Below are 20,466 nucleotides of genomic sequence, written 5' to 3'. Positions count from 1 at the left end.
CTTTTGTACCTTCAATTCACGGCTTCATAATGTTTTGTGCTACAAAAAGTGTGTTCTTTATGCATTTTCTTTATTAATAAACTATACATTTCTCTTAAAAAATTACGTTACGAAAGATTATTGGTCTCAAGCGCTAAATTCGACAGATTACACGAACATCTTTGAGTTAAAATATTTAGAGTAATATACATTAACGGTAACAGTAAATGATTAAATTGGACGGGATGTGTTTTGATAAAGACACGTGAATTTTTGTTAAATCTATATGATAGATCTACAAATCGATAAATTCTAATTTTTCGTCTTTCTTTAACATAGTACAAATAAGAAATAAAAAGTTACTATATTACACGCTACGCTAATCGTACAAACTTTGGATCGTAGAATAACATTTAAAGTACGCTCGAAATTTTCGGTGGATCTTTTTCTATTCTCTTAGAAGTATAAACTGTGTAGAAAATCTTTGGATATCGGTTTTTACGCTAATTGCCGAATCTGCTAATTTCTCGTTAACACGGTAAGGATTGAAGTTATATTTAAAAATTACATAAAACTACTAAATAATACGAGATACAATTGCTCTAATTTTCTATCGTATAAAGCTACATTTCACGATCTAACGTTCTACAGTAAAATTTATCGTGTTATTCAATTTGTACATTTTCTAAAAATGTTCCTACTGTTAACTAATTACTAACATCTAGGCTAATTACTCGTTAAAAAAATTGGACGGTATTAGGACTTACAGCTAATAGTTAAATATTTGGTTCTTCAATTATTTTTGGGTTACATTTCATTTTACAAAGTGTCAGAAATTGCACAAAGTGCAATTTCTTTTTAACGTATGATTTAGAACACATTCGGTGGAATAATTCCAGTTTTCAATTTTCTCTTCGTTTCATAATTTAACGAAACTTCCATTTTGCAATATTGTTCAGTTCGAATTATCGGTCGTCTGTGTAAAGCTAAATTTTCTGTTCAATCGTAATTCACGTGTTTTCAATTAACATTCTCGAAATTAATATTGTCCGAAGCTTCTTAGTATAGATTAGAATTTCTTCGAGTTAGAACAGCTTATACTTGAGAGCATCAAACATTACTAATTATTATTCTTAAAATTAGCAATTTTCTTCCTTTAAATACGTTTTTTCCTAACTTACTGACAACTCGTTGTACCATGGAACAAGCATTTGTCAGCATAATCGTTGCAAAATTGTTCGCATTCTCTCTCTAATTTATTCGTCTTACGTTGTTCACTCTGTCACCTTCGGTGAAACTTTGATAATGAAGAAAACTTCCAATATGAAAACCAGCGCGTTCACAAATGTGAACACCGCGCCAGATATGAACATGTCCATGTACTGTTTGCTCGGGTAGAATTCGTTGTTGTTGTAATAAGGGCCGAGAATCTTCTTCCAATTATAGACAATTACACTTCCAGCGACGATGTGTAGAAGTGCACCGACCGTGGCGAATATTATCAACTGTAATCAGAGCAGATCGACGTTTCTTAGAAATGCATCGAGATCAATGATCCACTTTTACGTACTTCCTTTTTTTTTTTCCGAAATAATAGAGAGCGTTCAATTCCCAATTTATAAATCTGAAATAAATTTGCATTCGTTTTCAAATATTTTACAACTTAGAAAGCAAGCAGAATTATTTTTCTAGATCTGTGAATAGTTAATTTTACGAAAATGACAGGAACGAAAATAAAACGAGCGTTTAATTCCTAATTTTAAAATGAATAAATCTGAAATAAATTTGCATACGTTATAAAATATTTTACAACTTAGAAAATGGAAGCAGAATTATTTTTTAGATCTGTTTATAGTTAATTTCGTAAAACTGACAGATTTTGTATATCATATTCCAACGTTTCTACGGTAAGAAAATTTTTTCTATCGTTTTATTTCTGAAATTCTTGGCACTATGCAAACGAGGCCACGGTGTCGTTCACTTTCGCGATTATTTCGCTAGTTATCACGTCCGTAAGAAACGAACGACGGTAATTATCGCGTTTTACCTATGTCTCCAGTCCCAGATACAGCGAGTTTCGATCGTTCGACGAGCACAAAAGTCGCAAAGTAGTTTGTTGATAATAGCGACGTATGGGAACGTTGGACGTTGATAAGTTATGAATTTTAATCAAACTGGAACGGAACACGTGTGTGTGTTTAGCGCAGGCAGAGTTACCTCGAAAATAACCAACCACACGGCAGTATCGTGATACATTTTTTAAGTGCTCTAGAAAACTTCGGTAAATCATACACGATAATTCTACGAAATTGGTGATACATGACTGTGAATAACACCGATGGAAATGAGAAATTTTTAGATCGTACATTCTCTCTGCTGAATTTATGCCAGGCTGGTGGAGAGGCGATAATGGGGTAATTAAAATTAAATTAGCTTCCTGATACAAAGTGCAAGATTACATTTCTTCATAGATTGTATCGAAGGTGGATCGATACAGTTATTTGGTGGCTAAGTGACCTTTATGAGCTATAGAAGACACGTAAACCTTCGTTGCGTAGCCTTGAATATTTAATAGGCTCGTTCCAAGTGCCTTTTGAAAAAAGCTTTAAACATTAATAGAAACTATTATCGTCTGGAGAAAAATTGATTTTTCTTGAAATCGACTGAGAAGAGATTTTGCGAAAGAAGAATTGTGGAGTTTGCGAAGAAGTATCATTTACGAAGATTCCTATCGCGAATAATTGTACATTTACACAAGTACAAGCAAATAATTCCTGCTTAGTGAAATATGAAGGACATGACGCATCGGTTAATTATCGAATAGCTGTTTTCTGTTTGGTTCGACTTATTGTTGGACTTTTGCTCGGAATTAACGAAATGCCGGAAGCTTCAGCCTTGCCACAATTTGTGTCGAAAATAACTGAGAATAGGAAACGAATCTGACGCGACGCTATATATTGTACCGTCCTTTTGCGATCGTCACGCGATCCCTTCGATTATGTCACGTTGTCGATTTATTATCACGAGATGTGTCACGTAATCTGAATTCCAATTGTAGAGAACTGCTATACGTTACGTGGCATGGCTGTTCTTCCTAATGGTATTGTTATTTTTAATCTCCTTTGATTGAATTTCCTAGGTTCGTATTAAAAGTTACACTGTTCTGCAAATTTCTATTAATTTTTTTTTCTGTGCTGATTTTCGTAAGGAATTTTCATCAACTTTTCACGTACCGTTCGTTTTGGTATTTGATCGCCCATAAAGTGGCAAATGACGAAGAGCGAGTTGATTATCAGGTAACCGGCGACAGTAACGTAAATTATGGCAGCATCGTCTAGCTTGAAGTGTGTCCTGATTAGGATTTTTTGGTACGAGTTCAGTGGATCGACTATCAAACCGATCACGAGTACAGCTAGGATCTGTCGAACATAAATTTCATGACAAATATAAGAAATACCATAAAAAAAAATTTGACACTAATTTCGTGTCAACTGATCTACCATTTTAATAATCTCTATGTATTTATATATCTTCTTTGCAATAAATGATTATATATTTCATGACAAATGTAACATAAACAAAATTTGATTTAAGTATTTGTATTTTCTTGCAATAAATTATTATAAATTTCTTGAGAGATGTAATAAATATCATAAAGAAAAATTTGTATAAAATTTGACACTAATTTCGTGTCAGTTGATCTACCATATTAATAATCTTCAAGAATCCATATTTTTTTTTGCAATAAATGACTACAAATTTCACGAGAAATGCAACAAATATCATAAAGAAAAGTTTGTATACATTTAGACGCTAATTTCTATATCAATAATCTCCAAGGATCTATATATTTCGTCGCAGTAGATAATTATCAGAATGTTTGTGTCCATAACTTCGATGTCTTACAATTTCTAAAATTTTCAACAGAATCGGCAGGTGTCTTAACACTTTGCGTTCCTTGCGTACGTGCTGCTCCTGCTGATTCTCATCTGCCATTCTGACTCTACGGTGTTTTCCTCTGCCGTCACCCAGTTTGAAAGATTTCAGCTCAACCCTTTTGTCCACGATAAATTCTTTCCACCCCCAGATGCTAATCGCCTCTCATCAAGCGCATTGAACCTGCTATTTACGAATAACACGATAAGTATCTGAATTAGCAAGTAAAAGATTGTGTCTAAAAATTAAGGCCACATGGAAGGACAAATTAATTCGGCTTACTGAAAAGTTTAACAACGATCTAACTGTTCAATTAACAAATCACACGAAATACTTCACAAAATCTCTGTTACGAAAGTATCGACAAATTAAACCTATGATACTGCTACCGCACGAAGGTTATTATTTTCCTATACAATTAGCATTCTTCGCATTCTTGATTCACGCGTGTTGCACAATCGTCGGGGGGAAAAAAACAGGACTCAATGACAGGAGCTATTAAAACAGCGTTCGCTTCGCCAAGAAAAATTTTCAAGCAAATCAACCTTCCTCCTGTGTGCTCTAAAAAACAATTCTGAAATATCTTACCTCTTTTCAATGCTTATTCATGAGACTTCTCCCACGTGGATCTCACGTAATACTATCAAACTCTTTCTCTATTCAGAAATTCTCCGAATAGCACACACTTTTCAGTCAACTTTCGATATTTCTTTCTCTCCACCGCGTCGAAGATATGCAAATTTCTTCGTACTCAACTTGGCTCGAATTAATCCTAGAAACTCGAATCGATGGTCGATTCGATCAATCGACGAGAGAACACCGGTTTTGTCGAGAGTCTTGGTACACTGATCGTCACCGAACAGTGTGGAATCGTCGAGGAAACATGCAGCTCCACACTGTGTGGCGGTCTAACTTAAACTGGAACGCGAAGCGTGACACACCGTGAGGCTACGTCGTACGAGCAAGTTGCGCAGGCGGTTTGCTGTGTTCGCCAGGTTCACTCAATGACTGTGTCGCATTCGTTTGCTCCTGATTCCCCGACACTGGCGAGTAATTTCTCGAAAAGAAAAAAAAATCATCCTCGCTTTACATACTTTCACGCCTCGAACTCGAAACACACACGTCGAATTAATCTTCAACCGTGGAATCTCTTGCAGAAAATTGAGGAAAGTTTCCCAGTGGAAACTGGGATTACGTAAGAATTGCAGAGTAGAGTCTGTTGGTGTTTGTTCGACTGTTCCTCGTCGTGGAAATTCTTGGTGGAAAGAGGGGTATTGTTAGTTTCAGCAGGTTGGCCAGTTTATCACTGTTACTTCGGCCTGGATGAGACAATAATGGGCGAGTGTGGGCGAGGTACTGTTTTTCTTTTCTGGGTTAAACTGCCACGCGAAATAAGACAATTCGAGGGAAGTTTCTTTTTATCGTGTTGATTTGAGCCGGTGTGTTTGCGTTGTTTCGTGTCTGCGACGCAACCTGCGCAGCCGGCCTGCCGACAATTAGGCGGGTTCCTCGAATAATGGTTAGAGACAGTGACGTGTTATTGGGTGACACTAATGATGAACGATACTGAACAGATATATATGTTAAGCTGTTGTCAATTATCGTAATTTCTGAGCTGGAAAATTGGAGGGAATTTCTTTGTTTGCGATGATCCAAAAACTTTTCAAACTCATCGAGATAATTTCTGAGCTCCGAGAGCTCTGAAACTTTGAAGGGAACTTAGTTAGCGAGCGAAAATTAACACATTTGTTGACAATTCAATTTCTTCCTTTTCAATGATATCAAAGTTTCTCCAACTCATCGAGAATTAATCTAAATTTCCACGAGGATCCGAGATAAATATTTTTTAAAGTCCGTCGTCCAAAAATCTAAAGCAGTCGAAAACTCTGAAGGAAACTCAGACGTTAATATCTCTGAGAATTAAATTTCTTCGATTCCAAAGATCCCAAAATTTCTCAAACTCGTCGAGATAATTTCTGAACTCCAAGAGCTCTAAAACTCTCAAGGAAACTTGACACAGACAGAAGTTAACATCTTCGAGAATTAAATTCCTTCGTTCCCAATAATCCCAAAATTTCCCAATCTCATCGAGAATCGGACCAAAATTTCCCCTAAAAATCCCAAATAAATTTGTTTCAAATCTCCCTCGTGCAGGAGTGCAAAACAGTCGAATAATTTCGTGACGCGTGCCAGCCGTGATTCGAAAAAGGGCTCAGGTAATCGGAGCCTGTGACGAAGGACGAGGTAAACTACGGCATTTAATTCACGAGCACGTGCTGTTGGTGCGTCGAAGCATGCTCTGTTGTTCACGTGACTCATGGTGTATAATTTGTGTGGACGTGCATTGCGGATGTGTACACGTGCAAAAGGTTCCTGCACGACGGCGGCGTCACGATTAAGCATGCATGAACGAAAGTAGGATCGGGTCGAGAGCGCCGGAATAAAAGGCCGTCGCGAATTCTCTTCCTTAAACCGATCTCAATGGTCATGTCCACCAGCGGCTACGTACTTCGATCCTATTACTCTCTTGAGTAATATTACGAAATACATAATTCCTATTCGAAGCTCCGTTTTCCTCCATTTCATACCGCGTGTCGTCTTTCAATTCGCGAGAACGAGAATATTCTTGATCGTTCGTTCGGAAAAGGATAGAACACACTCGATTCTCTGTCATTTCTCTTACTCTAGAAATTCCTGTTTCGTTGACCTAGTAATTCATTCGTGGATCGAAAAAAGAAAAAACTGACTTTTAACAACGCGACTGAATGTTAAATTAAAGAGGGAACTTGATAAAGAGTAGGTATAGGCTGAGGAAGGTTACAACGTTACGACCATGACACGGTAAATGTATATGCAGTGTAAATATCGAGATGGCTGAGTAATAAGCCGGTGACATTATGGCAAATATGGAACAGGTTCGAGTCAATGTCCAGTTACAGTTACTTCCGAAAATATTTCGACGTTGACTAAACAACTATTAAATACCATGCAGCGAAAAATATTTTTAACATCGATTATTTGTTAACACTTTATCAGTTTAGTTAGATTCAGTCATTCAGTATTGATCGTAAATTTTAAAAATTGATCAAAAATTTCAAAAGAATTTTCAACTTTGTATCCTATTAAAGCCATGTTCTAGTCCTAAATAAAAAAGCGTCAAACCCAACATTTTATCATTTCATTAAGATTCAGTCATTCAGTATTGATCGTAAATTTTAAAAATTGATCAAAAATTTCAAAAGAATTTTCAACTTTGTATCCTATTAAAGCCATGTTCTAGTCCTAAATAAAAAAGCGTCAAACCCAACATTTTATCATTTCATTAAGATTCAGTCATTCAGTATTGATCGTAAATTTTAAAAATTGATCAAAAATTTCAAAAGAATTTTCAACTTTGTATCCTATTAAAGCCATGTTCTAGTCCTAAATAAAAAAGCGTCAAACCCAACATTTTATCATTTCATTAAGATTCAGTCATTCAGTATTGATCGTAAATTTTAAAAATTGATCAAAAATTTCAAAAGAATTTTCAACTTTGTATCCTATTAAAGCCATGTTCTAGTCCTAAATAAAAAAGCGTCAAACCCAACATTTTATCATTTCATTAAGATTCAGTCATTCAGTATTGATCGTAAATTTTAAAAATTGATCAAAAATTTCAAAAGAATTTTCAACTTTGTATCCTATTAAAGCCATGTTCTAGTCCTAAATAAAAAAGCGTCAAACCCAACATTTTATCATTTCATTAAGATTCAGTCATTCAGTATTGATCGTAAATTTTAAAAATTGATCAAAAATTTCAAAAGAAGTTTCAACTTTTTATCCTATTAAAACCATGTTCTAGTCCTAAATAAAAAAGCGTCAAACCCAACATTTTATCATTTCATTAAGATTCAGTCATTCAGTATTGATCGTAAATTTTAAAAATTGATCAAAAATTTCAAAAGAATTTTCAACTTTGTATCCTATTAAAACCATGTTCTAGTCCTAAATAAAAAAGCGTCAGACCCAACATTTTATCATTTCATTAAGATTCAGTCATTCAGTATTGATCGTAAATTTTAAAAATTGATCAAAAATTTGAAAAGAATTTTCAACTTTGTATCCTATTAAAGCCATGTTCTAGTCCTAAATAAAAAAGTGTCAAACCCAATGCAACAAGTAGTTTGAATTTGAATTCATACAGAATAAAGGGAAGAAAGAAGGAATCTGTACTTCTACGTAATTGCGTATCAATTCCAAAAGGAACAATTAAAAAAAAAAAAACAATTAAAGAACGCACTAAAGCGCAGTGAACAATGTAACAAAGCTCGCCTTATATAGGTGACACGTTATTTTTTAATTACGTAATAGTCTTAACACGTAGCTACTCCTATTACAGAAAAACTATACTATACGATCGTTCATGCAGGTGTGAATATCGTCGCACACCGTGTAACGCATTCAGAAACGTGCGTACACGTAGGATCACGTGTTCACTAGGTCAGTAGGTGCGGCCTGGTCTTCAACGACGATTATGCGATCTGCCTATCGATCTTGAACTACGAACCGTGATTTCCGCTTCAGAAAATTCCACCGTTGAAAACACGTTACAACTGTTTCGTACTTTTCGCGTAATTTAATCATTATAGGTACAATTTTTTTTTATATCAAGAGTTACTTCATCGACGAAAGAAATGAATCGGTGAAAATTGTAAATTTATTTCTTCACATTATTCTATTTTTTTTTTTATTTCGTTCAATTATTTCCTTTTGTAATATTTGCATTTTACTTGTTACTCTTTTTTTTTTTTGTTAATTTGTTGAAAGTTCGGACCGAGCTTCGAGAAATTAAATTACCGCAAACGTTCATAATTAACGCGATTATGTATCCGGATCGTGGGTGTACGATTGTACCGGTCATTTACAATGATTACGAGGTCAAGTAGGGTAATTGATGCATGTCGCGGCCGCTGCTGCAACCCTCCTTAACTTTCCTTACTACAGTACTCGCTTAGGCTTCATTTATGATTCATTTGTCCCGTGCCACCCATTCCTCCTCCTTCCAATTCTCGATCTACATTTGCAGGAAATAACCCGCGTCTCTGTTTCTCGAGAATTCTATCTACTATCCTTGGAATAAATCGATAAATCATTTCTCTAAAATTATTCTTAATACATTTTGAATTTTATTAAAAACCACGTTAGAACTTAAATCTCAGCGTGCAGATTACACATAGAATTGTACAAACTTTATATCGTAATCTCCTTGAAAAATTAGAGTATATTATTCATCTCGATTCGACGATCGAAATCATTTCTCTGAAATTATTCTCAATACATTTTGAATTTTATTCAAAATCGCGTTAGAGCTTAGATCTTAGCCTGTAAATTACACGTAGAATTGTACAAACTTTATGTCGCAATCTCCTTGAGAAATTAGCTTGTATTATTCATCTCGATTCGACGATCGACGTTGCTCAAGTACACGAAGAACGATCACAGCAGTTAAAGAAACGAAATGGAGCATGAAGGCGAAGGCTAGAACTAATTCTGGCGTACTGGAACAGATTGATAGTCTAATAAACCTTATTTTACAATTAACAAGCTTCTTTGTTATATTGAAAAAAAAAACAAGAAAATGCATTTCACACTTACTCGTAGTCGTCGATAGAATTACCAGAAGTATCAGCTACCCAATCTGCCCACTTGTAAAACTGGTAACTGCCACAAGTTAGACTGCCAATCGCGCCAATTACAGTAAAGCACGTTTCCTTCATGAATATAAATTAATCTTTCTACGTAATCTACCGTGAATTTGTTAAATTTTCATTTTCAATCGATCCACGAATTTTTACTACACTCTTCACTTACTCACGAGAAAGATATAGTCCTGCTTCATGTACAAGAGCAAAATTTCCGAAGAATTTATTAGAATGTAACCAGTTATAAAGGTAGGCACTAAAATTCCGAAAGCTGGAACATCCAGATACGGTTCCAACGGACGCAGATAAACTGCTGTGCCTATTATGCAAGCAGACTGTAAAAAGAATTTTAAATCGAAGAATTTAACTTGTATCTTTTTTTTCCAAGTTTCGATCAAATACGTTTTTTTTTTCTTTTGAGGTTTCGATCAAATATTTGACCGAAATATACCATAGATAACATTCTCCATATCAGCAGTTTCTTCTCGACAGCCCACTCGTTTAATCTGAAGCTGTGGATAGGTACCGGTATATTGCCCATTTTCTTCGCAATAATTATGTCATCGATTGTGCAACATTTGCAAATCTTCTCTGATCGGTGGAAACGATAGGAAATTCACGACGATGTTTTGTTTCAAAATGATTCCTCCTGAATGCACCGGAAGTTTGAGCGCTCCAAGAATCGATCACACCGTATCGATTTAATCGTGCAACGAGAATCGAAGCACGTGATAAATAGGAGAATATTTTTTAAATGTGACTGTGCTTTATTTTTTTTTATTGAAGAAACGAAGACTATGTATGAATGTAAGATATTTATTTATCGATTATTCCACTTTTCGACATTCCTAAGTGTTGTTGTTGCGCGGTTTTATCTTAGGATATTCTGTGTAGGCTATGTGAGCTGCCTCGCAAAATAGCACAATAAAGTTACCTGAAAATTTACAGAATTTTTACAGGTTTTCTCAGTGGCAGTGATAAGAAAAATTGCAGGTAAAGGTATGCACCCATTAACAGTAGCCCGATTTTTAATTCACTTCGTGGTACGTCAGTATCATCCGGAGATTCGTAACGTGCTCTTGAAAGCCCTGCAATTCCGCCTATCAAATGAAAAGTCGCTCCCAGTGTGAAATACGTGAATTCCTACAAATGAAATTGGGGGGAAAAAATGAAACTGTTTAAAGATTTTGATTGAAATTATCCTCAGAATATTCTGTTCAAATGGAACCACAAGGTGCTTCATTTTGAAGATAAATCTGTAATTACTGGTAATGCAAAAAAATCGAATAGTATCGTTAATCGAAATGAAATAAGACTGACTAGTATAATACGAGGTTTTTCAAAAATATGCGACATCGCGATGGAGAAATAGATGACACTGTACGTGGACACGTCGATGCAATAAATGATCCACAACCATCTTGGTATCGAGAATTCATTGTACTTGGAGAGCTCTTGCAGGCAAACGATAGCTATGATCTAAAAATGATGGAGAAATTTTGATCAAAATTCGAATGTAATTGTGATTCTTTGAATGGAACGATTGCTTTACCAGTTCGTGCACTTTCAAGAGAAAACTGAAGTCTTTCAATAGGCGACGTATGTGGGGAAACATACTAATCGAACTAACCCTCTATCGTCGCGAAGTTTAGCACAAATAGTTGATCTTGAGTATCGAGATTTTCTCTGAATCGTTGGCGATCTTTTTCTTGAAAAATAATTTCACTCGTATCGATAAAATATTCCTTATTTTAACTTAGCTTTTTAATATGTGTGTATGAATTTTTTATTAAAATTTGTACAGTGTTAAAATAACGTTGTTTTATTATCCGAAAATTTTGTCAGAACAGGTAATTACGAACGACTTACATGCTCTATGAAATAAAAATGTAGCAATGTTTTATAAAAATTAAATACTATCTCGTACGCTACTTCTTACATTTAATAATACACCTTATCGATAACTCAAGTACAAAACATTGTATCACGCATTGTCGAATCGGTACAAAACATTAACACGTGAGTGACGAATACTCGTGGAATAGTTAATCGAACGGTGAATTAGTCAAAAATTTTCTCGACTTTCTTACGTCTTTACTTAGCATAAATAATGACCATACTTTATCTATCATGAAAGATGCTTTATGTTCGCGCGGGATCACAACACACTGAACTTTTCTTTATTTGCAACAACGAAGCTTCTCCGATTAGTCGTCTTTTCGTGACACGCGACGAAATGACAATTCCGAATGTCACGCGTAGAACTTTGACTTTATTCTAAGAACTCGTCGTGATTCTTCGCGAAATGCAGAAAACTCAGTATCAAGTCCACGAGGTACGCTGCACCTTCGATAACGCATAACGATCCGACAGCTAAGCCCACCTGAAAAATATCGTAATTCGATGTAAATTAAATTGCAGAATTTTCAAGGCTGCAAAAATATTGGACAAACTTTTCTCTCATTATTTTTCAATCAGAGAGAAATTAATGTTTTAACTGTTTTATCACCTGTCGTTCTTGGACAATCGTGTCGAATTTATTTTCCGGTTGATAACCGTGCCAATAATGAAGCGCTGTGCCACCGACAGCGATGAACATGAAAGTTCCAACGAAGTTCATGATAATTTCCTACGGAAAAAGTGTACATTTGTAAGAAGAAATTAAAAATTTAGTTTCTTCTTTAAAGTAAAATTGATCGCAATTAATTAAAAATACAAATTTTCATTCATGATTTTCTCCGAGAAGAGAATCGTAAAATAGATACTCTGTCCGAAACTTGAGAAATAATCTTACGACGAGTGTCCTCTTGTGATTGGTGCTTCCAAAGCAATAGGTGATGAGAACAACGCTAGTGTATATGAAAAATCCTACTAGAACTCCCGAGGCAACGATTTCCGCGTCCGGATTTTTGTCCTCGTTTAAATTCCATGTTCCGCCGACACCGAGGAATTCTCCTTTGTATCCTACTCGATACAGGATCAGGATTATGAGATTAATAATCTGAAAGAATAATTGACAAAGAGATGAAAAAGGAGACGAAAACAAACCATCGAATTTTACTATTTCTTTTTTAATTCTTTATCTAGCTTTAATTTTCTGTAATGGTAAATCATAATTGGTGAATACGAAGGATAAAATCGTTCAACGCAGTGTCGTGTGTGTTTCAAAAAATGTCCACGTGATCACAGGTAAAAAGCTTCGAGGAAGCAAATAGTTGGACGCGTTAATATTTCAGCATTTCCTTAGTTCTTCGGGAAAGACTGGTTCTAATAAAAAAAAAGTAGTACAGATATATCGCGATACTGTACGTTAAAAAGGGCGTCGTATCGCACTGCAAACACGGCTGCTTATCGTGTACGCCGATAAGGACCGAAATGAATCATAGAACTAGTATGTACAAATGCTTCTTGAATGAGTCTAGTTAGGATGATTTACAAACGTAGCTGCATTACGCTAATTGGCGAAATTGGCATTCATGCACAGGATTAATCGCGTGATTAAATCTCTGTGAAATTACTAACATTTTCCCACTGTGAGTAATTCTTTTTACTACTGTTAGAGCTATTAATCACGATTTTCTAACACATACTTCTGTATTATTGTCGTGAAATATCTTTCGATAAAAGATATTTTCGCTGAAATATCAGGATTAATCGCGTGATTAAATCTCTGTGAAATTACTAACATTTTCCCACTGTGAGTAATTCTCTTTACTACTGTTAGAGCTATTAATCACGATTTTCTAACACATACTTCTGTATTATTGTCGTTCTTTCGATAAAAGATATTTTCGCTGAAATAATTTTTTTTTTAAACAATTGCACTAGTATCTATCTTTTGTGCAATTTCAACAAATTGCAATAATATTATTTTTTGTCACGAAAGGAAGATTATGTTATTTTTATATATGCACCGTGAAATTTATGAAATCACAAATTGTTAAATTGATAAAATCTTCCAATTAATCGTCGTTTAATTATAATTTTCAATTTTATTCTTCGCTGTGTATTCACGAATTATCGATTATTATGATTTCTTTCCTACGAACGAGAGTAGAAGAGTGTTTCTTCTCACCAATTTCAGACCCTTTACCACTATACTCGCGACAGTTTCTAACGACACCATGCTTACTATCCTCGTTGCGAACTTTTCACGGCGAGAACAGGTGAACCGAATGAAATAAAAGCGTGCTGGATGCTTCCAACCCGGTACCAAGCCCTCTTTATCTAATCAGATGATACAGCGTACGTCGAAAGAAGGATAAGACGTGTAGAAAGCACCTGTACGTTTATACTGTATTATCATTAATGATAATATTACTCGATCGCACCGAAATATAACGTTTATTGTTATTCACTCTCCTCGGTGCTTCGATACTTCGCAATTTATTACGGGGATATCGATGAAACGATGAGAATATTTTAAGATACCGTTCTGTATCTACGCACGATTATTCTTAATTGACCTAATTAGCAAATTAATTTATAATAACGACGATAATAATGCCGTATTAGAAAATCCTTTGATATTTAAAACGAAGAGGACAAGATACGTTGTACAAAATGCAATATTATTCTAGGAACTCGGTTTAGCTATTACAGCAGATCAAATCGCCGAAATGGAGGATCACATAAACGACATCGACTTCGATGCAGCAGCAAAGGAAGAAAAGGCCACCAGACACGATGTCATGGCTCACGTCCATGTTTTCGGCAATCAGTGTCCAAAAGCTGCTCCTATAATCCACTTAGGTGCGACCAGTTGCTATGTTGGCGATAACACGGTAATTTAAACGTCATTTGTCAATTTTATTAACGAATATTAGCAATTTCAATGTCATTTGTCAATTTTATTAACGAATATTAGCAATTTCAATGTCATTTTTCAACGAAGAATGCGTTTAATTTGCAAGGAAAATTTTACAACGAGAGTCGTGTTGATGTTTCAAGGATTTGATCATTCTTCGTCAAGGATTCGACATTCTGCTGCCAAAATTGGCGAACGTTTTGTCGCGACTCGCGAAATTCGCGACGGACCATCGTGATTTGCCAACGTTGGGATTCACTCATCTTCAACCTGCTCAGCTTACCACTGTTGGAAAACGAGCCACTTTGTGGCTTCACGATCTCTTGATGGACGAGAGAGCACTTCGTCGTGCCAGGGACGATCTGAAGTTTCGAGGCGTGAAAGGCACAACTGGCACTCAAGCTTCGTTTCTTCAGTTGTTTAATGGTTATTATATTTTTAAAATGCGAGTGGAAACTTTGATTGAGGGTGTATCAGTTTTTTTTTCTCATTGATTTGTGATTTGTACAGGTGATGGGGAGAGAGTGAAGCAGTTAGATCGACTAGTGACCAAAATGGCCGGCTTCGAGAAGCACTACCCTGTAACAGGACAAACTTATAGTAGAAAAGTCGACGTGGAATGCTTGAATGCTCTTAGTTCTTTAGGTGCTACTGTTCACAAGGTAAATTTCAATTTTCAATGTCTTCAGTTTTTAATGTCTTCAATTTTTAATATCTCTTATTTTTAATATCCTCAATTTTTAATACTTCCAATTTTTAATATTCCCAATTTTTAATCAATTTTTAATATCTCCAATTTTTAATATTCCCAATTTTTAATATCCCCAATTTCTAATATCTCCAATTTTCAATATTTCCAATTTTCAATACTTCCAATTTTTAATATCCCCAATTTCTAATATCTCCAATTTTTAATATCCCCAATTTCTAATATCTCTAATTTTTAATATCCTCAATTTTTAATACTTCCAATTTTTAATATTCCCAATTTTTAATATCCCCAATTTCTAATATCTCCAATTTTTAATACTTCCAATTTTTAATATCCCCAATTTTTAATATCCCCAATTTCTAATATCCCCAATTTTTAATATCCCCAATTTCTAATATCTCTAATTTTTAATATCCCCAATTTTTAATATCCCCAATTTTTAATATCCCCAATTTTTAATATCCCCAATTTTTAATATCTCCAATTTTTAACAATACCTATCACTGTAATATCTCCAGTGTATATTTTAATTTCCGTTTCCCTCAGATATGTACCGATATTCGACTTTTGGCCAACATGAAAGAAGTCGAGGAACCATTCGAAACTACTCAAATTGGATCAAGTGCAATGCCATACAAAAGGAATCCAATGCGTTCAGAGAGGTGTTGCAGTATAGCACGACACTTGATGACTTTAGCTAACAATGCTTTGCAAACCGCAGCGACACAGTGGATGGAAAGGACGTTGGATGATTCTGCCAATAGAAGGATCACTCTTTCAGAAGCATTCCTATCGGCAGATGTAATTCTGATGACTCTTCAGAACATCACGGAGGGTATGGTTGTTTATCCTAAAGTTATTGCCAGGCATGTCGCTCAAGAATTGCCTTTCATGACCGCGGAAAATATAATAATGGCCATGGTGAAGGCTGGAGGCGACAGACAGGTGAGATTTTCTAATTATTCTTCATATTTTAACGGTAACTTACTCCTTCAAAATTACTAATCTAATATTTAAGCAATCTGAAAAGAATTTTAAATAATCTAAGATTCAAATTATTTTAATTATACCAAATTGTAAAATACAAAATTCTTCTAAATTCATTTTAAACGAAAGTAATTATTCTTTCGACTAAACGATTTCCAATTTTTTCTAGTCTTCTAAACAAGCTACTCTTCCAAATGAAATCGATAATCAATATTCCACCTCTTCGACAGGTTTGCCACGAAAAAATAAGAGTGCTATCGCAAGAAGCCGGCGCTGAAGTGAAGCAACACGGTCGAGACAACGACCTAGTCGACAGGATAAAGAAAGATCCATACTTCGCGCCGATTCTCAATCGACTGAACGATCTTCTCGATCCTCGAACGTTCGTTGGCCGAGCACCCGAACAAGTGGTCGACTTCATGGACGAGGAAGTGTATCCCGTGCTCGAGAATTACAAAGGATATTTAGGCGGGAGCGTGGAACTCAACATTTGACCATGTAGATAAAATTTGTTTACTCCAGGTATGCGGAATGTAAACAATTCAAAGTACTGTACAAAGTAACAAAACAAAGTAATTGCGTACAAGATTGTTATTATTGCGAAACTTTACAGAGAAAAAAATCAGAATTGTATAAAAAAAAAACAACAAAAAACAAAAGTGTAATGCGCACTGTTCGCAGCTAAGCGCACGCTTTTTCCACGGCTGAATAACATTTTCCTCTCATTGAAACAGTCAATCTTGCTTTCTTTTTTCTTTTGGAAGCTTCTCGACAACGTAACCGCTGTGATAGCAAAAAAAAAAAAAAGAAAAGAAAAAAACAGAGCTCAAGCGAAAAGAGACATGGAAAAACGCGTATTCTTTTTGGAGTTGTCAATTTTCGTTATTTACATTTAGATAAAAAAAAAAAAAGTAGGAGAGAACATGAGACAGAACGTGAGAAGAGGTAGAGAAATAGAGTGAAAGAGAGAAAGAACAGGTAGAGTAGAGTTGATAAAAAGAAAGACAGAGATGTAAGAGCCGATCGTTTATTGTAAACAGATAGTTGAAACTCGGTGAATAGTTGCTCGATCTTCCATCGAATTTCTTCCATATTTTCCATCTAGAAACTAAACGAACAAACTTCAACTTCAATGAAATTATCCAGTTCAAGAGAAGACAGTAATAAATACACGCGATTGAAATTAGATCGAGCAACTGTTACACTTTACAGGAGAAGAAAAAAAAAAATTAAAAGTAGTAAATTTACCCTGATACAGGAAACAAGTGGCTGTTTTATCTTCTTTAGCAGAATAGAAACAAGTAAACAGTGCAGTGGCTACAGTTTCGATAATGCATCGCGGTTTAAACCATTAGGTTTTCGCGTAAACGACTTATAGCACTTGAGAATCACAGCATAAGGAGAATTACGCATTGTTCTTTTTTTTTTTTTTTTTTTTTTTTTTTTTGGATAGTGTTCTTCTTTTGTTTTTCGTAGGACAGATCCAGGTAACGAGAGGTTGGAAGACTAGATTAGAGACGAGAGAAGATAAGGGGAGAACGCGCGGCTTCCTGGTTCGAAAGTAACGGCGAACTGTACACTTTCGTTTCACGACGCGTTCTTCTTTTTCATTGTCATGCTTATTGGACGGTTCTTTCGGCGTGTGAAAGAATACGCGTAAGATTTTAGATAGTTTCGTGGAGAGATAGAGAAGAGAACGAGAGGAGAGAAAAGTAAGAGTGAACATCGAGTGAAGAACAGAAGAGAGAAATTTGAGAAGAAGATTTAGAGAGAGAGAAATGTGTAAGATGAAATTGAACAGATTTTTTGGAGACAGAGAAAAGAGAGGAGATAGCTTGTAGAATTAGAGCGTGTAGAATTATTGAAGCAATTTTACAATCGGTATTAGGACTAGAGAGGGCACCGCGTTTCTGGCGATGAATTCCTGACAAATTTTTTAATAAATTTGCATTTTCGAGTGAAAGAAGGTTTGGAGAAAAAGAGAGAGAAATGAAAGAAAGAGTGGAAGTATAGAAGAATAGTAGATAGATTTATAAAATTGAAAAAAGAGAACATAAAAAGTCGAGGTACGGAAGAAGCAGCTGATAGATAGTGAAGTACAAAGTGGAAAATAAAAGTATCGTGAAAAGAGGACAGAGAAAATAGTAGAATTTGAGAATTTTTGGAAAGGAAGCACAGTTTGGAGCAAATAGAAGTGAAGTTTTTGAAGAAGTAGAAATAACAGATCTCATATATACATAGTGTAATAAAAGAGATATTCAGATTTTCAGACGAAATGAGAAAGAACAGAATAAAATACAGAAACAGAAAGAGGAAGTGAAAGAAACGTAGAAGACAGAAAAAATAGAGGAGAGCAGTGGGTAGAATTGAAATAAAATTTAAGTAACAAGGAATAAAAATATAGTAAAACTTAATAGATCGTAACAGTGAATAGAAAAAAAGAAACATAATTATAAAAAAAAAACGATTTTTATATTAGAAATTGAAAGTAATCAGAAGGTAGGAGTATGTAGAAAGAGATAACAGTAGAAGAGATTAGAGGAAGAAAGCGAAGATAAACAGATTGAAAAAAGCAACACAGCACACGGTTAGAGAAGGACGCGAAACGGATCAGAATAGAGACAGCGTGAGAACAGTGAACCTTTTGAAGAAAATAAATGGTTAAAAAAAAAGAAAAGTAAAATGAAAGGAAAGTAGCACCTAGGAATGAAGGTTTGTTGTACTGTGTTACATTTCAGGTGCTTCAGTATGCTGGAATTCACATTGAAGGAATAAAAACTAACTGAAATACAAGAAAAATAGAACGACAAAGAAAGACACGGAGAACTGTTGGTGAAAGTCTGTCATTAAAAGAGTAACACGGCGAAAGAGATCGAATACTGCTTGCAGTGACACAGTAGCCGTAATTAGCGTGGCGTTATAGCGTGGCGAGAGAAAGAAAATGATAAGACAGGAAGTGTACGAGACAGGTTTCGAGATAGAAAGAAGAGAAAGAAAGCGGAAGAAAAATAGTCACACAGAGGTAAACATAAATAGGGAATATTTTATGGCAAATTCGAGAAATTTCGAGACTGTAATACTGATAGGTATTCGAGGAAAGTGTACAAGTAACGGTAGAGATGAAATAAAGAAATTTAGAAAAGAACAGAGAACGTAAGAAAGAAAAGAGTAGAAAATGGAAAATAGAAAGAAATAGTGTACAGTACCAGGAGATCAGTTTCGAAGAAGAATAGCGAAGAGTATTTATAAAGGTAGGAGATAAAGTGTGTGAAACTTAAACGAAAATTTGTACTAAAGTAGTCGACAGGATAGAAATAATTTACAGAGTGAAGAGAAACAGGATAGAGATGTAAAAAAAAGGAAAAAAAGAAAGATAGTGTACCAATTTAGCTAATCGCGAAGAGATTCAGCGTGTCTCGTAATTTCACTGATCCGTGCCGATGCGATGTTGAGTTGTTTGAAACAGGAGATCAATGAAATCACGAGACGATAGGAGAAATGAACGTAGAAAGAGAGCTATCACAGAGCGTTAGGTTCGTGGAGAAGTTTGTAACCGCTCTGATCGAACATTTCCCAATTAGGAACACCGTCGACGATCCAATAATAATCGTTCATAGAGACTCGTTTACAAAAATTCCAATCCATCGAAGATTATAAGTCTCTCTTAATTTTTTGTACTTTTTGGTACCACGTTGATCGATCGTTCCAAATGTATCAACTTCGAAATACTTCTGATTGCTGAAGTAACATTTCTTTGTTTTTTTTAAAGAACAATTCCACGTTGTCACATTTGTTGGTTTGAATTCATCTTGGATCGAATCTCTCGACGATCGTTCTGTTGAATATTTTCTTTGAAAGAAAGAACAGTGGTCCTGGTGTTCGTGGTTTTTTTTTTTTTTTTTTTTTTTTTTGATTGTCGAAAATTAGCGAATTATTTCTTGGCAATTCGGTAGCCAGAGAACGTAACACCGTCTGTTATCTTTCCAGTGTCGACGAAAACAGCGAGTTGTTCACCAGCTTCGAGATCCAGCAAGACTAAATTAGCACCACCTCCTGGACCAGCGCTGACCACAGGCCTCCAGTTGTCAGCGTTGCTCGATTTCTTTTTCAGTGTGAGAGTAAGATCGGTGCTTCCATATCCGGCGAAGCTGAATTGATAGAGGCCTGGACAATGGGTGATGAAAATTCCTGTTTGGGCGACGTAACCCACGCCTTTGTCGACCAGTGTCTCGGCTAGCACGACTTTGGCATGCTGGTAAATAAAACAAATCGAAATATTTCTAATTAAATTTACCTAATTTTCACATTTCTCGAGTTACGAATTGTAAGTGATTCTTTCGTAAGATAATTTTTAATAAATA

General features: G+C 35.3%; 4 protein-coding genes across 4 annotated transcripts in view; 1 reads left to right on the top strand and 3 right to left on the bottom strand.

Annotated features, from left to right (window-relative positions):
- The window catches only part of LOC108576282 (adenylosuccinate lyase), a 28,598-nt gene extending 8,433 nt beyond the window's left edge, over nucleotides 1-20,165 (top strand). Inside the window, exons 2-7 of the mRNA XM_017939238.1 lie at nucleotides 14,180-14,383; nucleotides 14,550-14,832; nucleotides 14,917-15,068; nucleotides 15,665-16,063; nucleotides 16,336-16,627; nucleotides 20,093-20,165. Coding sequence (XP_017794727.1) covers nucleotides 14,180-14,383; nucleotides 14,550-14,832; nucleotides 14,917-15,068; nucleotides 15,665-16,063; nucleotides 16,336-16,599 — 1,302 coding nt within the window. The 3' untranslated portion in view covers nucleotides 16,600-16,627; nucleotides 20,093-20,165. The remainder of the gene's footprint in view (nucleotides 1-14,179; nucleotides 14,384-14,549; nucleotides 14,833-14,916; nucleotides 15,069-15,664; nucleotides 16,064-16,335; nucleotides 16,628-20,092) is intronic.
- Nucleotides 1,231-4,816, bottom strand: LOC108576283. The gene is made up of 4 exons (XM_017939239.1): nucleotides 4,504-4,816; nucleotides 3,886-4,101; nucleotides 3,213-3,398; nucleotides 1,231-1,484 (listed from the first exon to the last, which is right to left on the bottom strand). The coding sequence occupies exons 2-4, from the start codon at nucleotides 3,973-3,975 to the stop codon at nucleotides 1,254-1,256; spliced, it is 507 nt and encodes a 168-aa protein (XP_017794728.1). The 5' UTR covers nucleotides 3,976-4,101; nucleotides 4,504-4,816; the 3' UTR covers nucleotides 1,231-1,253.
- On the bottom strand, nucleotides 11,439-13,792 carry LOC108576284. Its single transcript, XM_017939240.1, has 4 exons — nucleotides 13,675-13,792; nucleotides 12,394-12,600; nucleotides 12,109-12,228; nucleotides 11,439-11,982 (listed from the first exon to the last, which is right to left on the bottom strand). The coding sequence occupies exons 1-4, from the start codon at nucleotides 13,723-13,725 to the stop codon at nucleotides 11,872-11,874; spliced, it is 489 nt and encodes a 162-aa protein (XP_017794729.1). The 5' UTR covers nucleotides 13,726-13,792; the 3' UTR covers nucleotides 11,439-11,871.
- The window catches only part of LOC108576281 (mucin-19-like), a 31,988-nt gene continuing 31,508 nt past the window's right edge, over nucleotides 19,987-20,466 (bottom strand). Inside the window, exon 18 of the mRNA XM_017939236.1 lies at nucleotides 19,987-20,357. Within this exon, the coding sequence (XP_017794725.1) occupies nucleotides 20,037-20,357 (321 nt within the window). The 3' untranslated portion in view covers nucleotides 19,987-20,036. The remainder of the gene's footprint in view (nucleotides 20,358-20,466) is intronic.

The sequence above is a fragment of the Habropoda laboriosa genome, unplaced genomic scaffold, assembly GCF_001263275.1.
Source record: "Habropoda laboriosa isolate 0110345459 unplaced genomic scaffold, ASM126327v1 scaffold212, whole genome shotgun sequence".
NCBI lineage: Eukaryota > Metazoa > Arthropoda > Insecta > Hymenoptera > Apidae > Habropoda > Habropoda laboriosa.
This window is presented reverse-complemented; position numbering and strand designations above follow the sequence as displayed.

Coding starts and splice junctions, on each gene's coding strand:
- LOC108576283 (XM_017939239.1), bottom strand. CDS start 3,975: ATGGCAGATGAGAATCAGCAGGAGCAGCACGTACGCAAGGAACGCAAA. Junction 3,399..3,885: donor TGTTGAAAATTTTAGAAATT/GTAAGACATCGA, acceptor TATGTTCGACAG/ATCCTAGCTGTACTCGTGAT. Junction 1,485..3,212: donor ATCAAATACCAAAACGAACG/GTACGTGAAAAG, acceptor CTCTGATTACAG/TTGATAATATTCGCCACGGT.
- LOC108576284 (XM_017939240.1), bottom strand. CDS start 13,725: ATGGTGTCGTTAGAAACTGTCGCGAGTATAGTGGTAAAGGGTCTGAAA. Junction 12,601..13,674: donor TGGTAAAGGGTCTGAAATTG/GTGAGAAGAAAC, acceptor TTATTCTTTCAG/ATTATTAATCTCATAATCCT. Junction 12,229..12,393: donor ATCACAAGAGGACACTCGTC/GTAAGATTATTT, acceptor CTTTTTCCGTAG/GAAATTATCATGAACTTCGT.